Raw genomic sequence first — 18,707 nt, forward strand, 5'->3', positions numbered from 1 at the left:
TTGATTGCCGATGCACAGCAATCAATCGTAGCAAGCATTGAATTTTCGCAACGAAGAAAGCACAGTCGCAGCTGTCAATCATCGCTAACCCCGATAGGAAATCTTCAAAGGTAAACACGCTGAAATCTTACGATATTCCCATTGTGATTATGCCACATTTATCTCATACATCAGGGTGGTCACTCAACCGGGAGAACCAGGAATTAACCGGGAATTGAAGCCAACCGGGAATTTGATTGCAAATCTCAAAATATTTGTCTACGTAATTTGTTTTTTATTTTAATCTAGTTCGCTTATTTGAAAGGCACAAGCGCGTTGGCTTTACGGAGCCGACAATCCATTGTTCATTGTTTGTATCAAAATAAGTTTATTTCTATGTCTGAGTAATCAATCAGGTTAAGGCCTTTGTGCCTCTGCTGTCCGAAGAAGTCGTCTCCATTCTACTCGATCCATGGCCACACTTCGCCAGTCTCGTAGTCTGCGAAGGGTTCACAGGTCGCCTTCTACTTGGTCGATCCACCTTGCCCGCTGCGCGGCTCTTCTTCTTGTTCCTGTTGGGTCGCTTTCGAGAACCATTTTCACTGGGTCGTCGCGCGGCATTATTACGACGTGCCCAGCCCACCGTAGTCGCCAAATTGTTGCAATGTGGACGATGGATGCTTCTCCCAGCAGCTGGTGCAATTCGTGGTTCATTCGCCTCCTCCGCATTCCGTCATCCATCTGCACTCCACCGTAGATGGTACGCAGCACCTTCCGTTCGAAAACACCACGAGCTTAGTACAGGTATCGTGGCCGTAGAGGACCACCGGTCTAATCAGCGTCTTGTAGATAGTCAAATTCGTGCGACGGCGAATTTTATGCGACCGGAGCGTCCTCCGATTCCCTGCCATAATGCGTCTTTGAATTTCTCTGCTGGTATCATTTTCGGCGGTCACCAGTGAGTCCAAATACACGAACTCATCAACCACCTCGATTTCATCACCGTCAATCTGAACACGAAGTGGGAGGCAAACATTGTCTTCCCTAGAACTTCTTGCTCTCATGTTTTTCGTCTTCGATGCGTTGATGGCAAGTTCAATCCGCCTAGCTTTAGCCTTCAGTCTGATGTACGTTTCCGCCATCGTCTCAAAGTTTCGAGCCACGATGTCGATGTCATCGGCGAAGCCAAGAAGCTGGATGGACTTTCTGAAGATCGTGCCTCTCGTGTCTATATCCTAGCTCTTCAAACACGAAAGTCCATCACCTTGTCGTTCTCCCCTTCGAGATTCAAAGGAAGTCGAGAGCAGTGATGGGAAAAATCCAAAAAATCCAAAATCAGGAACGGCCGAAAATCACTAATGATCGATCTTGAGATCATCAAAATCACAAACAGAAAATCAAGGCTGATTTTAACCTTAGCCGAGTTTGAGGTAAGATCACCAAACGGAAAATCATTACTTTGGTATTACAGTGAAAGTAAGAAACCGACATCCGCCACCATTTTGGAAATCAAGATATCCAATCCAAAATCCAATATGGCGGCATCCAGACAGTGAATATGCATCCAAATCCATGCAATATATCTACGGAATGGGCTCGATGAGTAGAAGTGGAAAATCAAAATCCACCGCCATTTTGGAATTCAAGATGGCGGACCGAAATCCATTATTGCGGCCTCCGGACAGCGAATATGCATCTAAACCCATGTAATATGGGTATCTATGGAATGGGCTCGATGAGTGGAGGTGGAAAATCAACATCCGCCACCATTTTGGAATCCAAGATGGCGGACCAAAATCCAATATGGTGGCCTTCTGACAGCGATTAGGCAACCAAGCCCATGCAATATGGGTATCTACGGAATGGGCTCGATGAGTAGAAGTGGAAAATTAAAATCCACCGCCATTTTGGAATTCAATATGGCGGCATCCAGACAACGAATATGCATCCAAATCCATGCAATATGGGTATCTACGGAATGGGCTCGATGAGTAGAAGTGGAAAATCGACATCCGCTGCCATTTTTGAATCCAAGATGGTGGTCCAAAATCCAATATGGCGACCGCCGAACAGCATATATGCATCTAAACCCCTGTAATATGGGTATCTACGGAATGAGCTCGATTAGTAGAAGCGAAAAATTGACATCCGTTGAAATTTTGGAATCCAAGATGGTGGACCAAAATCCAATATGGCGGCCTCCAGATAGCGAATATGTATCTAAGCCCATGCAATATGGCTATCTACAGAATGGCCTCGATGAGTAGAAGTGGAAAATAGAAATCCGCGTCATTTTGGAATTCAAGATAGCAGACCAAAATCCAATATGGCGGCATCCAGACAACGAATATGCATCCAAATCCATGCAATATGGGTATCTACGAAATGGGCTCGATGAGTAGAAGGGGAAAATCGACATCCGCCACCATTTTGGATTTCAAGATGGTGGACCAAAATTCAATATGGTGGCCTCCAGATAGCGAATATGCAACCAAACTCATGCAATATGGGTATCTACGGAATGGGCTCGATGAGTAGAAGTGGAAATTCGACATCCGCCGTCATTCTTAAGGTGAAAATGTAAGACGTGATAGATTTCATGACAACACGTGAGGAATTTTACTTTCATGTTGCGATTGAAAAGAGCATTCATAGCTTCAAAATGAAAGTGCAAAATGTTTCACTCTGCATCAACGCTAATTCTGGGATCAGGTCAGGATTCAATTTGAGAACCATTAGGTCTGTATACGCTTGTCACCTAAGCGTTGGCGGTGACAGCACTACCATCGCCAGATGGCACATTTCTGGTACCAAGACCTTTACACCTGCCCAATATTTAATCACATCAAATCGCTCGGCTAGAGAGGTTTTACTTGGAATCGGCGCCGATGATGTCGATGGCACAGAATTGAAGCTTGAATTTGGAATTTCAAAATGGCAGCGGATGTCAATTTTCCACTTGTACTCATGGAGCCCACTCCGTAGATACCCATATTGCATGGGATTGGATGCATATTCGCTGTCTGGAGGCCGCCATATTGGATTTTGGTCAGCCATCTTGGAATTAGGGATCAAAATCAATTCTTGCGGCATCTAAACCCATGTTATATGGGTACCTACAGAATAGGCTTGATGAGTAGAAGTGGAAAATCAAAATCCGCAACCATTTTGAAATTCAAGATGGCGGACCAAAATCCAATATGGCGGCCTCCGGACAGCGAATATGCATCTAAACCCATGTAATATGGGTATCTATGGAATGGGTTCGATGAGTAGAGCATGAGCATGAGCATGAGCATGAATGACCGCCCACGGTTGCTACTCTGTTATTGCCAGATCAGCTGTAATTACACAGAGCACCAATAGACGGTGCTTGGGACTAGCAATCATCATCAATGTGTAAAAACTGGTGATCTCAAACTGGGCAATACTGAAATGGGCTCGATGAGTAGAAGAGGAAAATCAAAATCCACCGCCATTTTAGAATTCAAGATGGCGGACCAAAATCCAACATGGTGACCGCCCAACAGCCTATATGCATCTAAACCCATGCATTATGGGTATCTACATAATGGGCTCGATGAGTAGAAGCGGAAAATCGCCATCTTGGGTTGAAATCTACCATTTAAATTTCATCCGGGAATGCTGACTTGAATTTCGGAATGTCCCAGATTCTTGAATTTAACATACCTTCTAATCCTATGATTTTCGATGATTTCGATCTTGGTTGATATTGATGCTGGTTGATTTTGGGAATCGAAAATCACGGCTTGTAATATTGGTACCTGTGATTTTAGGTGAAATCGATCTTGAAAGAAGATAGCTGATTTTGATTTTCTGATCTTGATTTTAGCCAACACTGCTCGAGAGTGTTCCCGATACTCGAACAGCGCCATATCCGGAAATTCATACTCATGTATAATCTGCCATAGCTGATCTCGATCGATTGTTTCGTATGTGGATCGATGAACAAATGACCTGCCGAATCGCGAAAATGTCCTGATAGTGGTGTTAGTATGCGTATGCGAGCTACTAGTTTACCCCGAATTGACGATCAAATGAATTGTTTACAAAAGCTGATACGTCCCTTTCGAAAACGTAATAGAGATTTATTCCCTATAACTTTATCTCAGACGTCATTTCGATCAGAAGTGACGCCTGCGGGCTATAATATATTGATGTCAAAGACGCCATTTTGAAAATAAAATAAAATTACAAGATCCAAAATGCTTAAACTGTGCTAAAATGTACAGTCAATTTTGAGCACAGTAGGCTGAGATAATCAACTTTTAAAAACGTCCGCATTTGTGACATGGAATTCGTCTGGAGTCGTTACCACACAATTTGATTATCCAAACTTGATTCAGATTCTGATAAATTTTTCATACAAAATTAAAAATGTTCGACCAAGTTGTTAGAATTCCTGTGAGATAGACAAAACGCTGCTGACGGCGTGGCTTAATTGTAGAACAGTGTAAACATTGTTAAAATTTTGCTCTAAATTGTCACGGCTCTTTTGATTATTCTCAAAGCACTCCGTTCAAAAGTGCTGCGCATTCAACTAACAAAACAAACCTAGATGGCAATAGACGCACGCAAGGCAACACACGGGAGTCCCATGTGACACCTGTGCTCACGTTCTCCGCATCCTCCGAACCCAAACCGGACGGAACGGAACTCGCGCACACCGGTTCAGAACGGGAGCAAAGCCAAACGAACACACACATCACTCAGCTGCCAAGTGCGCGCAATATAAGCAGTTGCAAATTACTTTTAGCGGTTCACACCGACCGACACCTACCAGCACCGTCCGTTCGTTTGCCGATGTTTCGAATTGACGCAACGGGTACCAACCAACCAGCACAGCACCTCACAATGGCAAGGTGAGCTGGTTCGGTGCACCATGCTCCCCTCCTCCTGCGATCGTGTTGTTTCTCATTTTATTCGACAGCCACCCGCCAACCCGCCTCTCAAACGTGCGTGGAATTTCAATGTTATGGTCCCCACCTTTCGATGGGGGTAGAACCTTGAAGGCTCGATTGGGTCACCGCCATCCTCCATTTAACAGGAAAAGTCAAAATTAGCTCCCCTTAGAGGTAATTACCGGACCCTAAAACCGAAACCAGATCAGCACTGGCCCGCAGCAGGCTCTGTGATTGGTATCTCGTTTCTCGTTTCCGTCTATCTAGTCTGCCTTGACTCGCTTTCTCGCTCGCACTGAACAATTCTGAGAAAAACTGACCTGACTTTAGCCAACTCGATGCTCTTAGTTCACATATGAATTATGGAAACAATAGCTCATCATCCAAGCGTTGCCCTCGAGCTGATTCCCCCTATATAGCTGCGAGAGAAAAAAAAAACCTGCGTGTCAGAATCGGTTCTATTCTCTCCCACGTTCATGACTTCTTCAAATTAGTGCCAATTTGTTTCTGCTCTATTCTAACCTGACTTTCTTCTTCTTCCCATTCTTCCACAGATCGCGACATCTTCAGCGAGGAGAACCGTCTGAGCCCACCATGCCGGGAAACGTCATCCTCACCATCGTCGTCGATCTTCAGCTCGGTCGTCCAGGCCGCACAGAACCTGTCAGTCAACAACCGGAGCAGTCCTGGCTCCCCATCAGGGGTCTCCCTCTTCCTTCAGCGCAGCTTCGCCAAAGAATCACAACAGCAACAGCAGCAGCAGCAGCAATCGGAACCGACGACAGCAACGACGCCGGTACGTCGTTTCTTCTCGTCGATCACCGGAGGCGATGTTCCATATGGCGGCAGCCGCGGGCACGTGTTGACACAAGCCGAACGGAAAGTGTACCCTCCCACTCGGCCAATTACTCCTCAACCGCCGCCGATAGAGAAGAAAGATCCTCCCAGCAATCAGTCACAGCCGGTGGTCCGGGAAGAACGCAATGTGATCACGGAGGAGCGTCCGGTGGTGTCGGTGGAGCCACGATCACCTCCCCCGAAGGACCGAGTTCCGACGCCTCCACCGGCACCAGGTCCAGTGGTGCGATGTTCCGTCATCCAGAGAGTTCCCGCAGTAGCCGCACAGTCACCTCGAAGAACCACAGTTTCAAGCCCTGAAAGCAGTCCCAAGGCTGTGGATCTGAAAGTGCGAGCACCGGAGCTGGAACCGGAACAGGAACAGCCCATTGATTATCACATACCAAAACGATGCGAGGACGGCAAGGAGAACAAAAAAGAGGACGAAGAAAAGGAGAAGATGATCCGAGAGGCCAGGAGGGAAGCTATCCTACGGAAGCACCTGCTGTCAATGCGCTACCGGTACGGCAAGCTGAATGGAATCATGCAGGCTGCAGCCGGTCATGGCCGTTCGTCGAGCGGTGGAGGACAAGCCGGAGGTGGTCACACTGGACACAGCGGCGGTGGAAGTATCAGCTTCTCGTCGGGATCCGGAGGAATTGGCGGAGCCAGTGGAGGCACTGGTGGTGCAATCGGTGGAGGAGGAGCCGGAGGTGGTATGGGAGGACGCGATGGGCGATCCAACTATGGACCGAACAGTCCGCCGACCGGATCGCTTCCACCTTTCTACGAAAGTCTGAAAGGAGGCAACGCCGGTCTGAACGGATACAACGCCAACGGAGGATTCTTGAACACCAACTGGAACAACTTGGACTGCGACACGACACAGGATCTCACCAATATCGGAGCCTACACGGATGCTAACGGGAACAGCAGTAACCCGTCCAAACAATACTCAATGCTTCAGAATGCCTACGGAATCGCCCTGAAAGACGAAGCCGATCTGGACTACGACTCCAAGATGGACTCCTTTTCCAACCTATACGGAAATTACGACGTCAACGATTCCATGATGGCCGAAATGAACGGCGTCGGGGTCGATCCGCTACATCTCACCGCGACACTGACCTTCTCCTCGCCGGGAGATAGCGCCCTGCTGGACAGCTTTACCGATGCCGTCGACCTGAGCCACTTCCTGAACCGACTCCCGTCGGACGAACAGTCCAGTAGCTGCAATGACCTGGAACTAACCTCAACGCCTTCTCTAACCCCTGATTCCGTGTCAACGTCCCTGCAGCAAGTGGACCATCACGATGGTCTCGATCAGTACCCGGAACACCTGCTCCTCTCCCGCAACTACAACACCAACTTCAACAACAACACCCCCAAATATATGCAACCCCACCATCAGCAAAACAACCATCAGGAGAATCCCCCAAGCTACCAATCCTCCCATCAGTTCCATTCCCTCAGCAACTTTGACCTCGACTCCCACAGTAACCTATCCCTCCCGTCACCCAACAGCCATTCCCTCCAATCCCCATCCTCCTCCTCATCCCCTCCATCCTCTTCGTCGTCTTCGGCTGCAGCTGCAGCAGCGGCCGCAGCCGCCGCCGCTGGCCTTTCAGGACACGGCCCACACTCTGTCGTGGCTCTCGGTGCGGCCTCACCCGTCATCGCACCACCACCGCCGCACGTCGTCGCATCAACCATCCAAAATGTAAGTCGATCCTCCACTAGTAGTAGATCGTTCTATCCGATTTCCTCCTCCGCGTCAACGTCATCGTCATCGTCGTCGTCGTCACCGGCTTCACCGTGCTCTACGACCACCTTGTCCACCATTCCCCTGTCCCCGATTGTGGCCGACGTCAAATTGAACGTTTTACAGCAAAGGGTAAGCGTTGCCTAACACACACACAAACACAAACTCTCACTCACACAATGATTCCCATCATGACATTTAGCTGGTTTTCAAATCATCATAGGCTGTGAACCATTTGCCGAGTTAAATTTAACTCGTGGTTAAAAGTGACATTTCGAAAGTTATTCTCAATGTTCGAAAATCCCTGTGCTGTCGATCGACCGGTTTTCGAGAAGAACTCAACCACGATTGTCAAAATTTAACTTCTTGTCTGTCAGAACTAACCACGCTCGGATAGCAGGGTTAATTGATAACTTTCCGTCTGTCAAATTTTAACCAAAAGTTAAAATAATCCACCAAATGGTTCAGAGCCATAGTAGATTATCTGTAACAACGCTGTATGTTTGTATTTCGCAACAAAAGAAGCTACCTTTCTGTACAAATGATTCACTGTCGACTATTGTTTCTTCTTCTTTTTCTCTTGTCTATCGCTCCGCTTCGCAACTTTAGAACGTCACATCTCCGGAACTAGGAAGTCCATCTGCGTGAAATTTCGCCAAGTTGCTCATAATCCGACCATCGACACTAATCCCATGTATTTTCCCCACTCCTCGTCAAACAGCTCGGCCTGCCGGCAGAAGTGCAGCTGGAATTCGTCAACGGTGGCCACGGTATCAAGAATCCGCTGGCCGTCGAGAACATCCCCGGCCGGCTGCGGGACGAAGACAAACACCATACCAAATTGCTGCACCAAACGGAAGTGCTCAAGGTGCAGGACGAGTGCAGTGGCGCCACCGGCGGTGAGCAGAACAAGTTCGTCTGCCGGATATGCCAGAAATCGTTTACCCTGCAGCGGCTGCTGAATCGGCACATGAAGTGCCACTCCGACGTCAAGCGCTACCTGTGCACCTTCTGCGGCAAGGGATTCAACGATACGTTCGACCTGAAGCGGCACACCCGGACGCACACCGGCGTCCGGCCGTACAAGTGCAATCTGTGCGAGAAGTCGTTCACCCAGCGGTGCTCGCTGGAGTCGCACTGCCTGAAGGTGCACGGCGTCCAGCACCAGTATGCGTACAAGGAGCGGCGCACGAAGGTGGGTATTGAATTCATTTGGGGGGGGGTCACTTTTTTTTCGAAGGAAGTTGAGGTTTTGGATGGGTTTGCAGTTGGCTTGGAAGGCAAGCAAAGCGAACCAGTTTCGTTGTGAAAGATTTCCCGGTCGACTCCACGGGTAGTCTGTGGACTTGCTGTAACTGGACTCGCTTCACAAGAGGCCAGTTTCGGGTCAAATAGGATCTCTAGATTTCAGATTGATCAGTTATCATTCTAAAGATATCCAAGTATTCCATCGGCCATATCGTATTTTTCAGAAACACGGCAGCTTAGAAATTATTCCTAAGTTGTTCTCTATAAAGTCGTCTGGATATTTTTTCAAGACTTCAAGTTGATCAGGTACTATTTAATACAAGATCTCAAACTGTTCATCAATTCAAATCACATATCTAGATAGAGCTGGAATTAGGGCGTAACAGCTTTTGTAAACAATGACTTCTATTGACGATTTCTGGGAACTCAAGGCACACTCACTCAAACCAACATAACCGTCGGGTACGGGAAGTCTTCCTCTACCCGATGGTGTTGTTGATTTGCGTTGGCGAGCCCTAACTTTCATCGAAAAAAGTCATTCTTTACAAAAGCTGTTACGCCCTAATTCCAGCTCTATCTAGATATCTCGGATATTCTCTCATGATGCAAGATGGCTCTGGTTTCTGGTTGATTTAGTTTTGTTATGAACATCTGATCGATTTGGCGATCCAAAAGAGGGACTCGTAGATATGTCGATCGCTGACCGGTTGCCGTTCGTAACATTCCCGTACCCGTATTGCTCTGAGTCCTCTCTTGCTGTACCACCAACTTCCAGAACCGCCAGCTTCGTCACCGGTCTTTTTAGCACTCCTGTAACGGTCTTTACCTCTGTGCTTCGTATTCGCCTATCACGACCCGGGAATACCCGTAGCGCTCGACCCCTTAGCCATCCATTGCATAGACGATCCTCCACCGCAACTACCAGGTCGGTAAACCACTTTGTTTGTTTCGTGATCGTTGGGAGGTATTCATGAACCCAACGACTCCAAAACTGGTCCAGCAGGTGCTGGTATATGTTCCAGTTGGTGTACGATACCACCTTTTCGTTTAGTGGCTCCATGGTCGGTTGGTTTACCCCACTTCGGTGTCAATGCTTCAGGAGCTTCTGAGTCGATTTGCAAGTACGTAAGGGGTCTTGAGTTCAGCATTGACTCCGCCTCGATCAGCAGCCTACCTACACATGTGTGGGGGCCAATCGTGAACTGAAACAAGAGCTGCGCACAATCGATCAGAAGTTAGCGACGCAACAATTCAAATCGAATTTTCAACTATGCAATGAGTCACCTGGTATGGGTGCTCACAGCTCAGGATAGTGTGGTATGGTCATCTCAGTATGCCTCGGCGGGGACGTCGAATTTTGATATCAACACATCGTCCACGTTCCAAAAATGCTTATATTGTTGGGTATTTGATAGTTTTTTTTTTTAGAAAACTGATGGCCGCCAAATATGATTTCAAAATGGCAGCGGACATCGAACTTTGACACCTACACGACATCCTCGTTCCGGAAATACCCATATTTTTGGGAATTTTTCAGAATTTTAAAACTGATGGCCGCCATCTTGCATTCCAAAATGGTGTCCAACATCGATTTTCGACCTCTACAACACGTCTTCCTTGTTTCTGAAATACCCATACTGTGGCGTATTTGAATTTTGACATCCACAAGTCGTCCTCGTTCCGAAAATACCCGTATTGTTGGGTATTCGACAGTTTTTTTTTTCTAAAACCGATGGCCGATTTCTTAGGTTTTAAAATGTTGGCGGACATTGAATTTTGACATCGTATCGTCAGTCTCTTTCCGGAAATACCCATATTGTAGGATATTTGACAATATTTCTAACACGGATGGCCGCCATCTTGGATTACATTGCACAGCAACATCCTCTATGGGTAGGCTTTCGAGACATAGCATTTCCAAGAAGTTCGCATGTACTGACGGACTGGAAGTTTTGTGGGCTAGCTGTTGATTTAGACTGTAAAGGGAAAGAGTGTACAATCCTTGGGCCGCCGACAGGAATAAGGAAGGTGATTCCTCATAAAGAATCTGCCAAGGGGTATTCAACTCTGCACACCTTAATCCATGCCGAGTGCTTGAGCTGTGCCAAGCACTGTGCCGAACAAGGTTTCAATCAAAGTGTGCCTATCAATGTGTCTCTATTCCACGAGTTATGACTTTTTTTTATTGCGTTTACATTCTTAATTTCTCTGATGGATCAAGGCAAGCATTCAGCTTCTTTTCATTCTCATTAGAGCGTTTGCAGAGCAGGAGGTGGAAGAGGAAATGGAAGCCATCTAATCTGTACGGAGTTCACCACGTCCACCCGATTCCGGATCGATGTCCCGTTGAACTGCTGATTCCTTACAGACACGAAGGCGTACCCGATCGATGATGGATGCAATTTACCACCTGCTCCCTGTCAAATTCTTCCCGACTAAAGTGAGTCAGAACTTTGATGGGTGAGAATTCAATTCCACCCTAGGAGCAACTTCCTCGATCCAGTTTTTAATAAAGCCTCGAATCAAATTTTCAGTAATGAGCAAGGCCTTACAGTTGACCGATCGCACTGGGCTCCCTTGATACGAGCTAGCTCTTGCAGAAAATCATGCTCTGATCCTCTGATGCAAAAATGCATTACCCAGCCCAAGCGTAGTCAAAATTTGTCGGATATACAAACAATGTCCTATTCAATTCCTCGATGATACGATAACAGACTTCTTCAAAATTTCCACCACAGGCGGCTTAATATTTATTTGCGTCCCAACTACACAAACGTGCATAAACTAACGTTCAATGTCTCCAGGTTTGTTTTTGATTCTCATGATCACGGGATCCAACTAGTTCGTACCATAGGTAGCTTTTGACCAACCGTCGGTCGCTGGAGTCAACCCGCTGTAGCTGTTTTGACTGCCGTATCGACAAGACCCTCTCGACCGGCCATGGTGTGGATGAACTTGATTTAAGCCCAAATAGAAACTGGTTTTTGCTGTGAATCGGATTGAGTTTTGCTAGATTTAAAGCGATCCACGGTTTAGAGAATACTTAAGTTCTTAATACTTGTACTTGTTAAGTTAAGTTCTAATAATTGTGCTGCCGCATCATCTTCCAACGTTCATTAGAATTCAGTGCTTTGAATTTACTGCAACTATCCATTCCATGGCCTACTTTGCTACAGATCGGAAATACCTTTTCCGCTGGTGTTTGTTTCACCTTGTGTTTCATCTGACGCACGAGAAGCGCTGTGTTGATTGACGAATCCTCGAGCCTTGGAATAATCGCTTTTTTTTCACTTCATCTTTCGATGCCTTCGCCAATGTCGCTGGTCGAACCGCCCAAAAGTGTCCAGGCTAACCGTCGGTACAGCGTCCTTGAAGTCCACCCACTTCAGCTTGATCTCCGTTGGAAGCTTCTCGACAAGTTCATGCAGCAACTATGGATTGGACAAATGTGCTTCGCTACTGTCATCCCGTAAGCGATAAGCGATTTGATTGATCAAAATCTCCGGTCTGCCAAAGAGAAATTCTCATAGTATCGATCACACGTGGGACTGCAGCAAGAAGTAGAAACCGACTCCGTTTCCGGAAAAGCTGGGTAAATCCTTTGGCGGGCTGCCAGATGTAAGTTCGTCAGGCTGGATGCTCCGCGATTGGGTTGAGCAGGGCCTGATCTGGGCGAGTTCCTCCTCTTGGAACATTCAAACCTGGATTTGATCCCGGATTTATTTTCTTCAGGAATCCTGGGTAGAACCGGAGGCCTCAGGTGGGTTTGATTTCTCATATTCAACATTGTCCATCAATTCTGCTGCCCTTTTAGCAATGTTATACTTCTCCGTAAAACCCCTCTGCTCCAACTTCTTCCGGAACTCTTCACGACGCTTCTCCTCTTCCAGCCACATCCTATACAGCCGTCCCCGTTCGGTGTTTTCTGCATTCTGCTCACACTCCGTTTCTCGAAAATATTCTCGTCTCCTCTGCTGCTGGTCCGGAAGGGCTTTTGCTCCATCGATCGACCACAACTAATCAAACTGCCTCTACCAGCTGATCCCTCAAATGGGGCGTTTAAAATCCGATACTTTTCGGCGAGATGCTTCCGAAGCAGGTCTGAACGGGACTTTTCATCGTCCAGTCGACGATCGTTTTCCAGTCGATTTCGTTCCAGTTCCGTCTCCTTTTCGCGTTGCAACCTTTTTGACGACGATCTTCTTCCAAGCGACGGCATTCGAGTTCGGCCTCCTTCTCACGTTGCAGCTTCTCCTGCTCCATGTGAGCTTTCTCCAACTCTAAAGTCTTCCAAAAGAGCCGCGCTAAGAAAATACACCAAGTACCAAGTACACCCTACAACTCAAGGACCATTATGCGAGGATCAATCATGCGTATCAACGAACCAGTCGCCAATGTTATTAGCTTCGATCTCACCCGAAAACTGTTTTGGAATTATGTCTGGCCTTTCATCGACTATAGTACTGAACGGCGAAGAAGCTTCATCCCCTCAGGATATTTACCGTCTGTTGTCAACCATGTTTGCGAGTGTATTTTCGGATGAGAACTTACCTGACGAGCACGTTTCTCTAGCAGCCAGTAATGTTCCAATGTCTGGTCAATATTTGGCAGCTATCAACATCGACCTCGCTATGATAACTAGGGCAGCTTCGCAACTTTCTCAAGCAATACATCGATAGCCTGGTGGCTACTCTCTGTCTTCTGTTCGAAATGTCCCTCTCCAGTGGGGTGTTTCCGTCCTGCTGGAAGTCAGCTGAGATGTTTCCAGTGCATAAGAAGGGATGCTAAAGGAAACATCGACAACTATCGCGACATCACATCGTTGTGTGCCATATCTAAAGGGTGATACGGTCAAAATTTGGTCAATATCAACTTGACGTATTTCTTTCAATTTTGCTTTTAAAAAACCTGAACACCCCTCATTTTGAAGGTGTGTGTGTGTAGAATGTTGCTCCTATTTTGATTTTGGAATTCACTCTTCAGTTGTCAAAATGCCGTCCAAGCAAAAAGAGCAGCGTATCAAAATTTTGCTCGCGCATCGCGAAAATCCAAGCTACTCGCACGCAAAGTTGGCAAAATCGCTAAAAGTTGCCAAATCAACCGTTACAAATGTAATTAAAGTGTTTGGGGAACGTTTGTCGACAGCCAGGAAGTCTGGATCGGGGGGAAATCGAAAACCGGAAGCCGCTGAGACGACAAAGAGAGTTGCCGGTAGTTTCAAGCGAAACCCTAACCTCTCTCTCCGAGATGCCGCAAATAAGCTGGGTGTATCGTCTACAACCGTGCATCGAGCCAAAAAACGAGCCGGACTATCGACTTACAAGAAGGTAGTGACTCCAAATCGCGATGATAAACAAAATACGACGGCCAAAGCGCGATCCCGGAGGCTGTACACGACGATGCTGACGAAGTTTGACTGCGTGGTAATGGACGACGAAACCTACATCAAAGCCGACTACAAGCAGCTTCCGGGACAGGAGTTTTATACGGCAAAAGGAAGGGGAAAGGTAGCAGATGTTTTCAAGCACATGAAACTGTCAAAGTTCGCAAAGAAATATCTGGTTTGGCAAGCCATCTGTACCTGTGGCTTGAAAAGCAGCATTTTCATAGCTTCCGGGACTGTCAACCAAGAAATTTACGTGAAAGAGTGTTTGAATAAACGTCTGCTGCCTTTCCTGAAGAAACACGGTTGTTCCGTATTGTTTTGGCCGGATTTGGCATCTTGCCATTACGGTAAAAAGGCCATGGAGTGGTACGCCGCCAACAACGTGCAGGTGGTTCCCAAGGACAAGAACCCTCCCAACACGCCAGAGCTCCGCCCAATTGAGAAATACTGGGCTATTGTCAAGCGGAACCTAAAGAAGACCAAAAAAAAACTGCTAAGGGCGAGCAGCAGTTCAAGGCAAACTGGCTTTCTGCGGCGAAGAAGGTGGACAAGGTGGCTGTACAAAATCTGATGGCAGGGGTCAAGCGTAAGGCCCGGCAATTCGGATTTGGAAAAGCGGAAGCCTAACTGAATATTTTTCCTGAATTTTATACTAATTGAACTTGAAAATGAAATTTAATTTGATTTTTTAAATAAACGATTTCACCGATTTACACGCGTTTTCCCTTGACCAAATTTTGACCGTATCACCCTTTATAGCGATCGCCAAACTGGATAGGCTCGGTATAAACGGCAGTCTCCTACGATGGTTCGCATCCTATCTATCTGATCGTCAGTTGGAAGTTGCAATCGACGACTGCCGATCTCCTTCGTTCCCTGCCACTTCGGGTATTCCGCCCTCGGCCCGTTGATATTTCTTGTGTACTTCAACGATGTCAATTTCGTCCTCGACGGTCCACGACTGTCGTTCGCAGACGACATGAAAATCTATCTCCGAATCCGAGCCATCGCTGACTGCCACCTTCCCCAACTCCAACTCAACGCTTTTGCTAATAATTGGCTAATTAGAATTGCTGAACATCCAATTACATTCAGTTATATCCTAGAAGGCGTTGACGTACATCTTGTGAATCACATTAAGGATCTGGGAGTCATCTTAGATTGTCAACTCACATACAGCCAGCATATCTCGTACGTGATCGACAAGGCATCCAGAACGCTCGGCTTCATTTTCAGGATAGCTAAAAGTTTCACGGACATCTGCTGTTTGAAGTCGCTTTACTGATCCCTCGTCCGGTCGGTGTTAGAATACTGCTGCCCTGCATGGAATCCCTATTACCAAAACAGTGTACAATCTGGTTTGCCCTTCGACGATTGCCTTGGAGGGATCCTCATCGCCTTCCAAGCTACGAAAGTCAGTGCCAGTTAATTCACCTGGATCCTTTGTGGAGTCGAAGAGATACGACAAGGCCCTGTTTGTGGCAGACTAGGTACAGGGCAGAATCAATTGTCCTTCTATTCTACAACAAATCGACGTTAACGTTCAACTACGAGCACTCCGTAACAACGCCGAGGATACCTTTTCGTCGTACAAACTATAGTTCGTATGGTGCATAGATCGCATGCGACCATATTTTCGTCCTCCGGATCTTCACACAGGCCACATTGAAGTGTCTTCGTCTTCGGCATCTTGGCCGGTTCGTTCAGAAACTACCGAAATTCATTTGATTCCGTAAATATTTTAAAACCATGGACACATGAAAATTTACAAAAATCGTTGAACATCAACTTTTGTCATGGTGGTCAATATCAATATCTTCCGGAGTCCTTTTATTGAGACCACCTTTCCTCTTTAACTGGAATATGGACATGCGACACAGCAATTCAGACTAATTTTTAATTACCAATACTATGCAGTTTCAGAGATCCACTTTTCTCACTGACAGAACAGAGCCATGCGGCAAATTATAGTCCGACTATGGCGGTCAATATCCAGATCTTCCGGAATTTGGTTCCTGAAACGGAATGCCATGACCATAACCTCAACACGACTTCCAAGTATCCACGTATTTCAGGAAAAACCAATAACCTCTCTCTCTCCCTCTCTCATCCCGCCAATCCAGATGTACGTGTGCGAGGAGTGCGGCCACACGACCAACGAACCGGAGGTGCACTACCTGCACCTGAAAGAGAAGCACCCCTACTCGCCGGCCCTGCTCAAGTTCTACGACAAGCGCCACTTCAAGTTTACCAATTCGCAGTTTGCAAACAACCTGCTCGGCTCGTTCCCGATGCCGGTGCAGAACTAGAGCTGTTGTCGCGAGTCCCCCGCAGAGTTCCCGATACTAGAGAGAGAAGCAAAAAGACAGCACGTTGGAAGTTGGTGACGGAGAAGAAGATGAAGAAGATCAAGAAGGAGTTGGTGGAAAATGAAGAAGAAGAAGAAGATGCAGGCGATTTTCCGACCCCTTGTTGAGTAAGTAGACGCTCCGCGCTTGTCCATTATCCTTGTGCTGCGAGTAGTTGTAGTAGTGGTAATAAAAGTAGTAGTAGTAGTAGTTATTTAGGAGCTGTTAGTTAAGAGTGCGCGTATTATGCGAAAGGATAATGAATCGACAAACAACAACAACAACAACAAAAGAAAACACTAACAATTATTTATTTGCTGCAATATTATTTTATACTACTTACTAATATCGATCGTAGGACGAGTAAGGTTAGGTTTAAGGTTTATCAGTGCAAGGCAGGAAGATGGGGGACGAGGAAAGTCGCCAGTTAAGGCTTTTTAGTGTAATTTATTTTTTTAAACAAGTTTCTTTTGTTTCTCGATCGGAGAGCATGTAGAGCATGTAGAGCAGAAAGTGCGCGAGATAATTGATGATTTAGGAGAACAGGGGAACGGAGGTGCCGGCTGGGTCAGCATCTTGATTGTTTTGTTTTTTCCCCCACTAGGATTGTAATTTTTTTTTTCGGAGGGCTCCTAGCCGGTGCTCAGATTTAGGATTTTACCTTTGTTGAAAGAGAGGAAATACAGAAGGTCCCAGAGGAAGTGGGACAATTTTTTACACCCTTGGCTTTAGTTTGTTGAAACAAGCAAATTGGGGTCACGCAAAAGCAACACTTTGGTGGCAGAAGCATAAGCTCACACTTTTATATCCGAAGAAACTCAAAACATAACAAAGCACAGAAGATGAAAATACAAGAATACAAAAGTCTGAATAGATGTTAACGAAAAATCAAGTTGAGAAAAGATGGGAAGAGGAAAAACAGAAGGGACACAACACAGAAGCATTTGAATGAAATTATTAACTCGAACAAGTACATCAATTAACTCAGAAAAGTGTATGCATATAGTTGGAGAACGGGGCAGAATGAGCGAACGAGCGAGCGAGCGAGCGAGCATGAATGTGAAGTTAATTTGCTACAGTATTGGACGGAAAGTTCGCAGCGACCGACTGTCGATCCAACTTACCACTTGGAGGAGTTTTCCTTTCCAAGATCAAATTCCGCCTGTCACACGGCACTGGAAAAACGAAAGCCTACTAGATGAGATTGAACATCGGAAAAGTTTGTTGACAGCGGCGCACTCAAAACAAATTCTACCGAGATTGCGCCGACTTTTAACCCAAATTCGAAAATTCAACCCAGCTGCCAACATTTCGTCCGATACTGTTCCAATAAATTGTAGATATAACACTTTCTTCCCGCAACCCGCGTTTGTGTATTGGAGCAAGCAAGAAGAAGCAGACGTAGGCAGAAACCCAATAATTACCGTTCTTTTCTCGTTTTTCATCCCGCAACTGGTGGCTACTCTCTGGGGCTACTGCGGCTGCGGCGGCCACCATTGTGCAAGAAGAGGAACGTCCATGTAATTTGATTGATTGTATGGAAATCATAATTTTGCTGCGTTCCTCTCCTCGCTCGGCCGGCATAAATTAATTTTCGTTCCAAATCACACAGTAAAAAAAACGAATGAAAGAAAAAGAACGCCTAAGAACGGTAAAACCTCCTTCAATACGCGGGAAGCGGCGAACAAATCATCGCAAAACAAATCAAAGTATATCGGGGTTTTTTGTGCAATCACTTTTTTTGGTGTTGGAAGTAACGACTACTAGAAACTTAGAGACGACGGAAACGAATCTGCGAAACGAAAATGATCTTACTCCTAGAACCGGCCCATTTGCTCCGGGAACAGAAATCGATCGTTTTTACACAGATACAGACACACACACACTTATAACTACTAAGCGAAAAAAAGAAACAATATGAGTACCTTTTTATCTAGTTTGTAAGGTGATATACAACTTGGCTGAATTCCATGTTTTTTTTTTTCTTCTGAAAAATCTTTTAGCCTAAATCTTGGATCGCTCTCCACTTCCTACCTTCTTTAAAGTATCTCGATAAAAAAAGAAAGTTAGTCATTTAAGTGTAATCTCTTTATTCGATTTCGTTTATTTTTTTCGTTAAAATTACCTTCCCTAATTAATTTAATTTAGTTAAAAGAAATTTGATCTTCCACTTATTCCTAACCTAAAAATCTCGAAATTCTCTGTATAGTTGAATTAATTGTAAG

At 46.0% G+C, this 18,707-nt stretch overlaps 1 protein-coding gene across 1 annotated transcript in view; it reads left to right on the plus strand.

Moving 5' to 3' along the window:
- The window catches only part of LOC135700799 (transcriptional regulator ovo-like), a 96,172-nt gene extending 78,787 nt beyond the window's left edge, over window positions 1-17,385 (plus strand). The window contains exons 2-4 of the mRNA XM_065221448.1: window positions 5,456-7,458; window positions 8,222-8,695; window positions 16,258-17,385. Of these exons, the coding sequence (XP_065077520.1) occupies window positions 5,456-7,458; window positions 8,222-8,695; window positions 16,258-16,443 (2,663 nt within the window). The 3' untranslated portion in view covers window positions 16,444-17,385. The remainder of the gene's footprint in view (window positions 1-5,455; window positions 7,459-8,221; window positions 8,696-16,257) is intronic.
- The last annotated feature ends 1,322 nt before the right edge of the window (window positions 17,386-18,707 follow it).

The sequence above is a fragment of the Ochlerotatus camptorhynchus genome, unplaced genomic scaffold (assembly GCF_037179485.1).
Source record: "Ochlerotatus camptorhynchus isolate MF236.1 unplaced genomic scaffold, CSIRO-AGI_Acam_v1.1 ptg000142l, whole genome shotgun sequence".
Lineage (NCBI taxonomy): Eukaryota > Metazoa > Arthropoda > Insecta > Diptera > Culicidae > Ochlerotatus > Ochlerotatus camptorhynchus.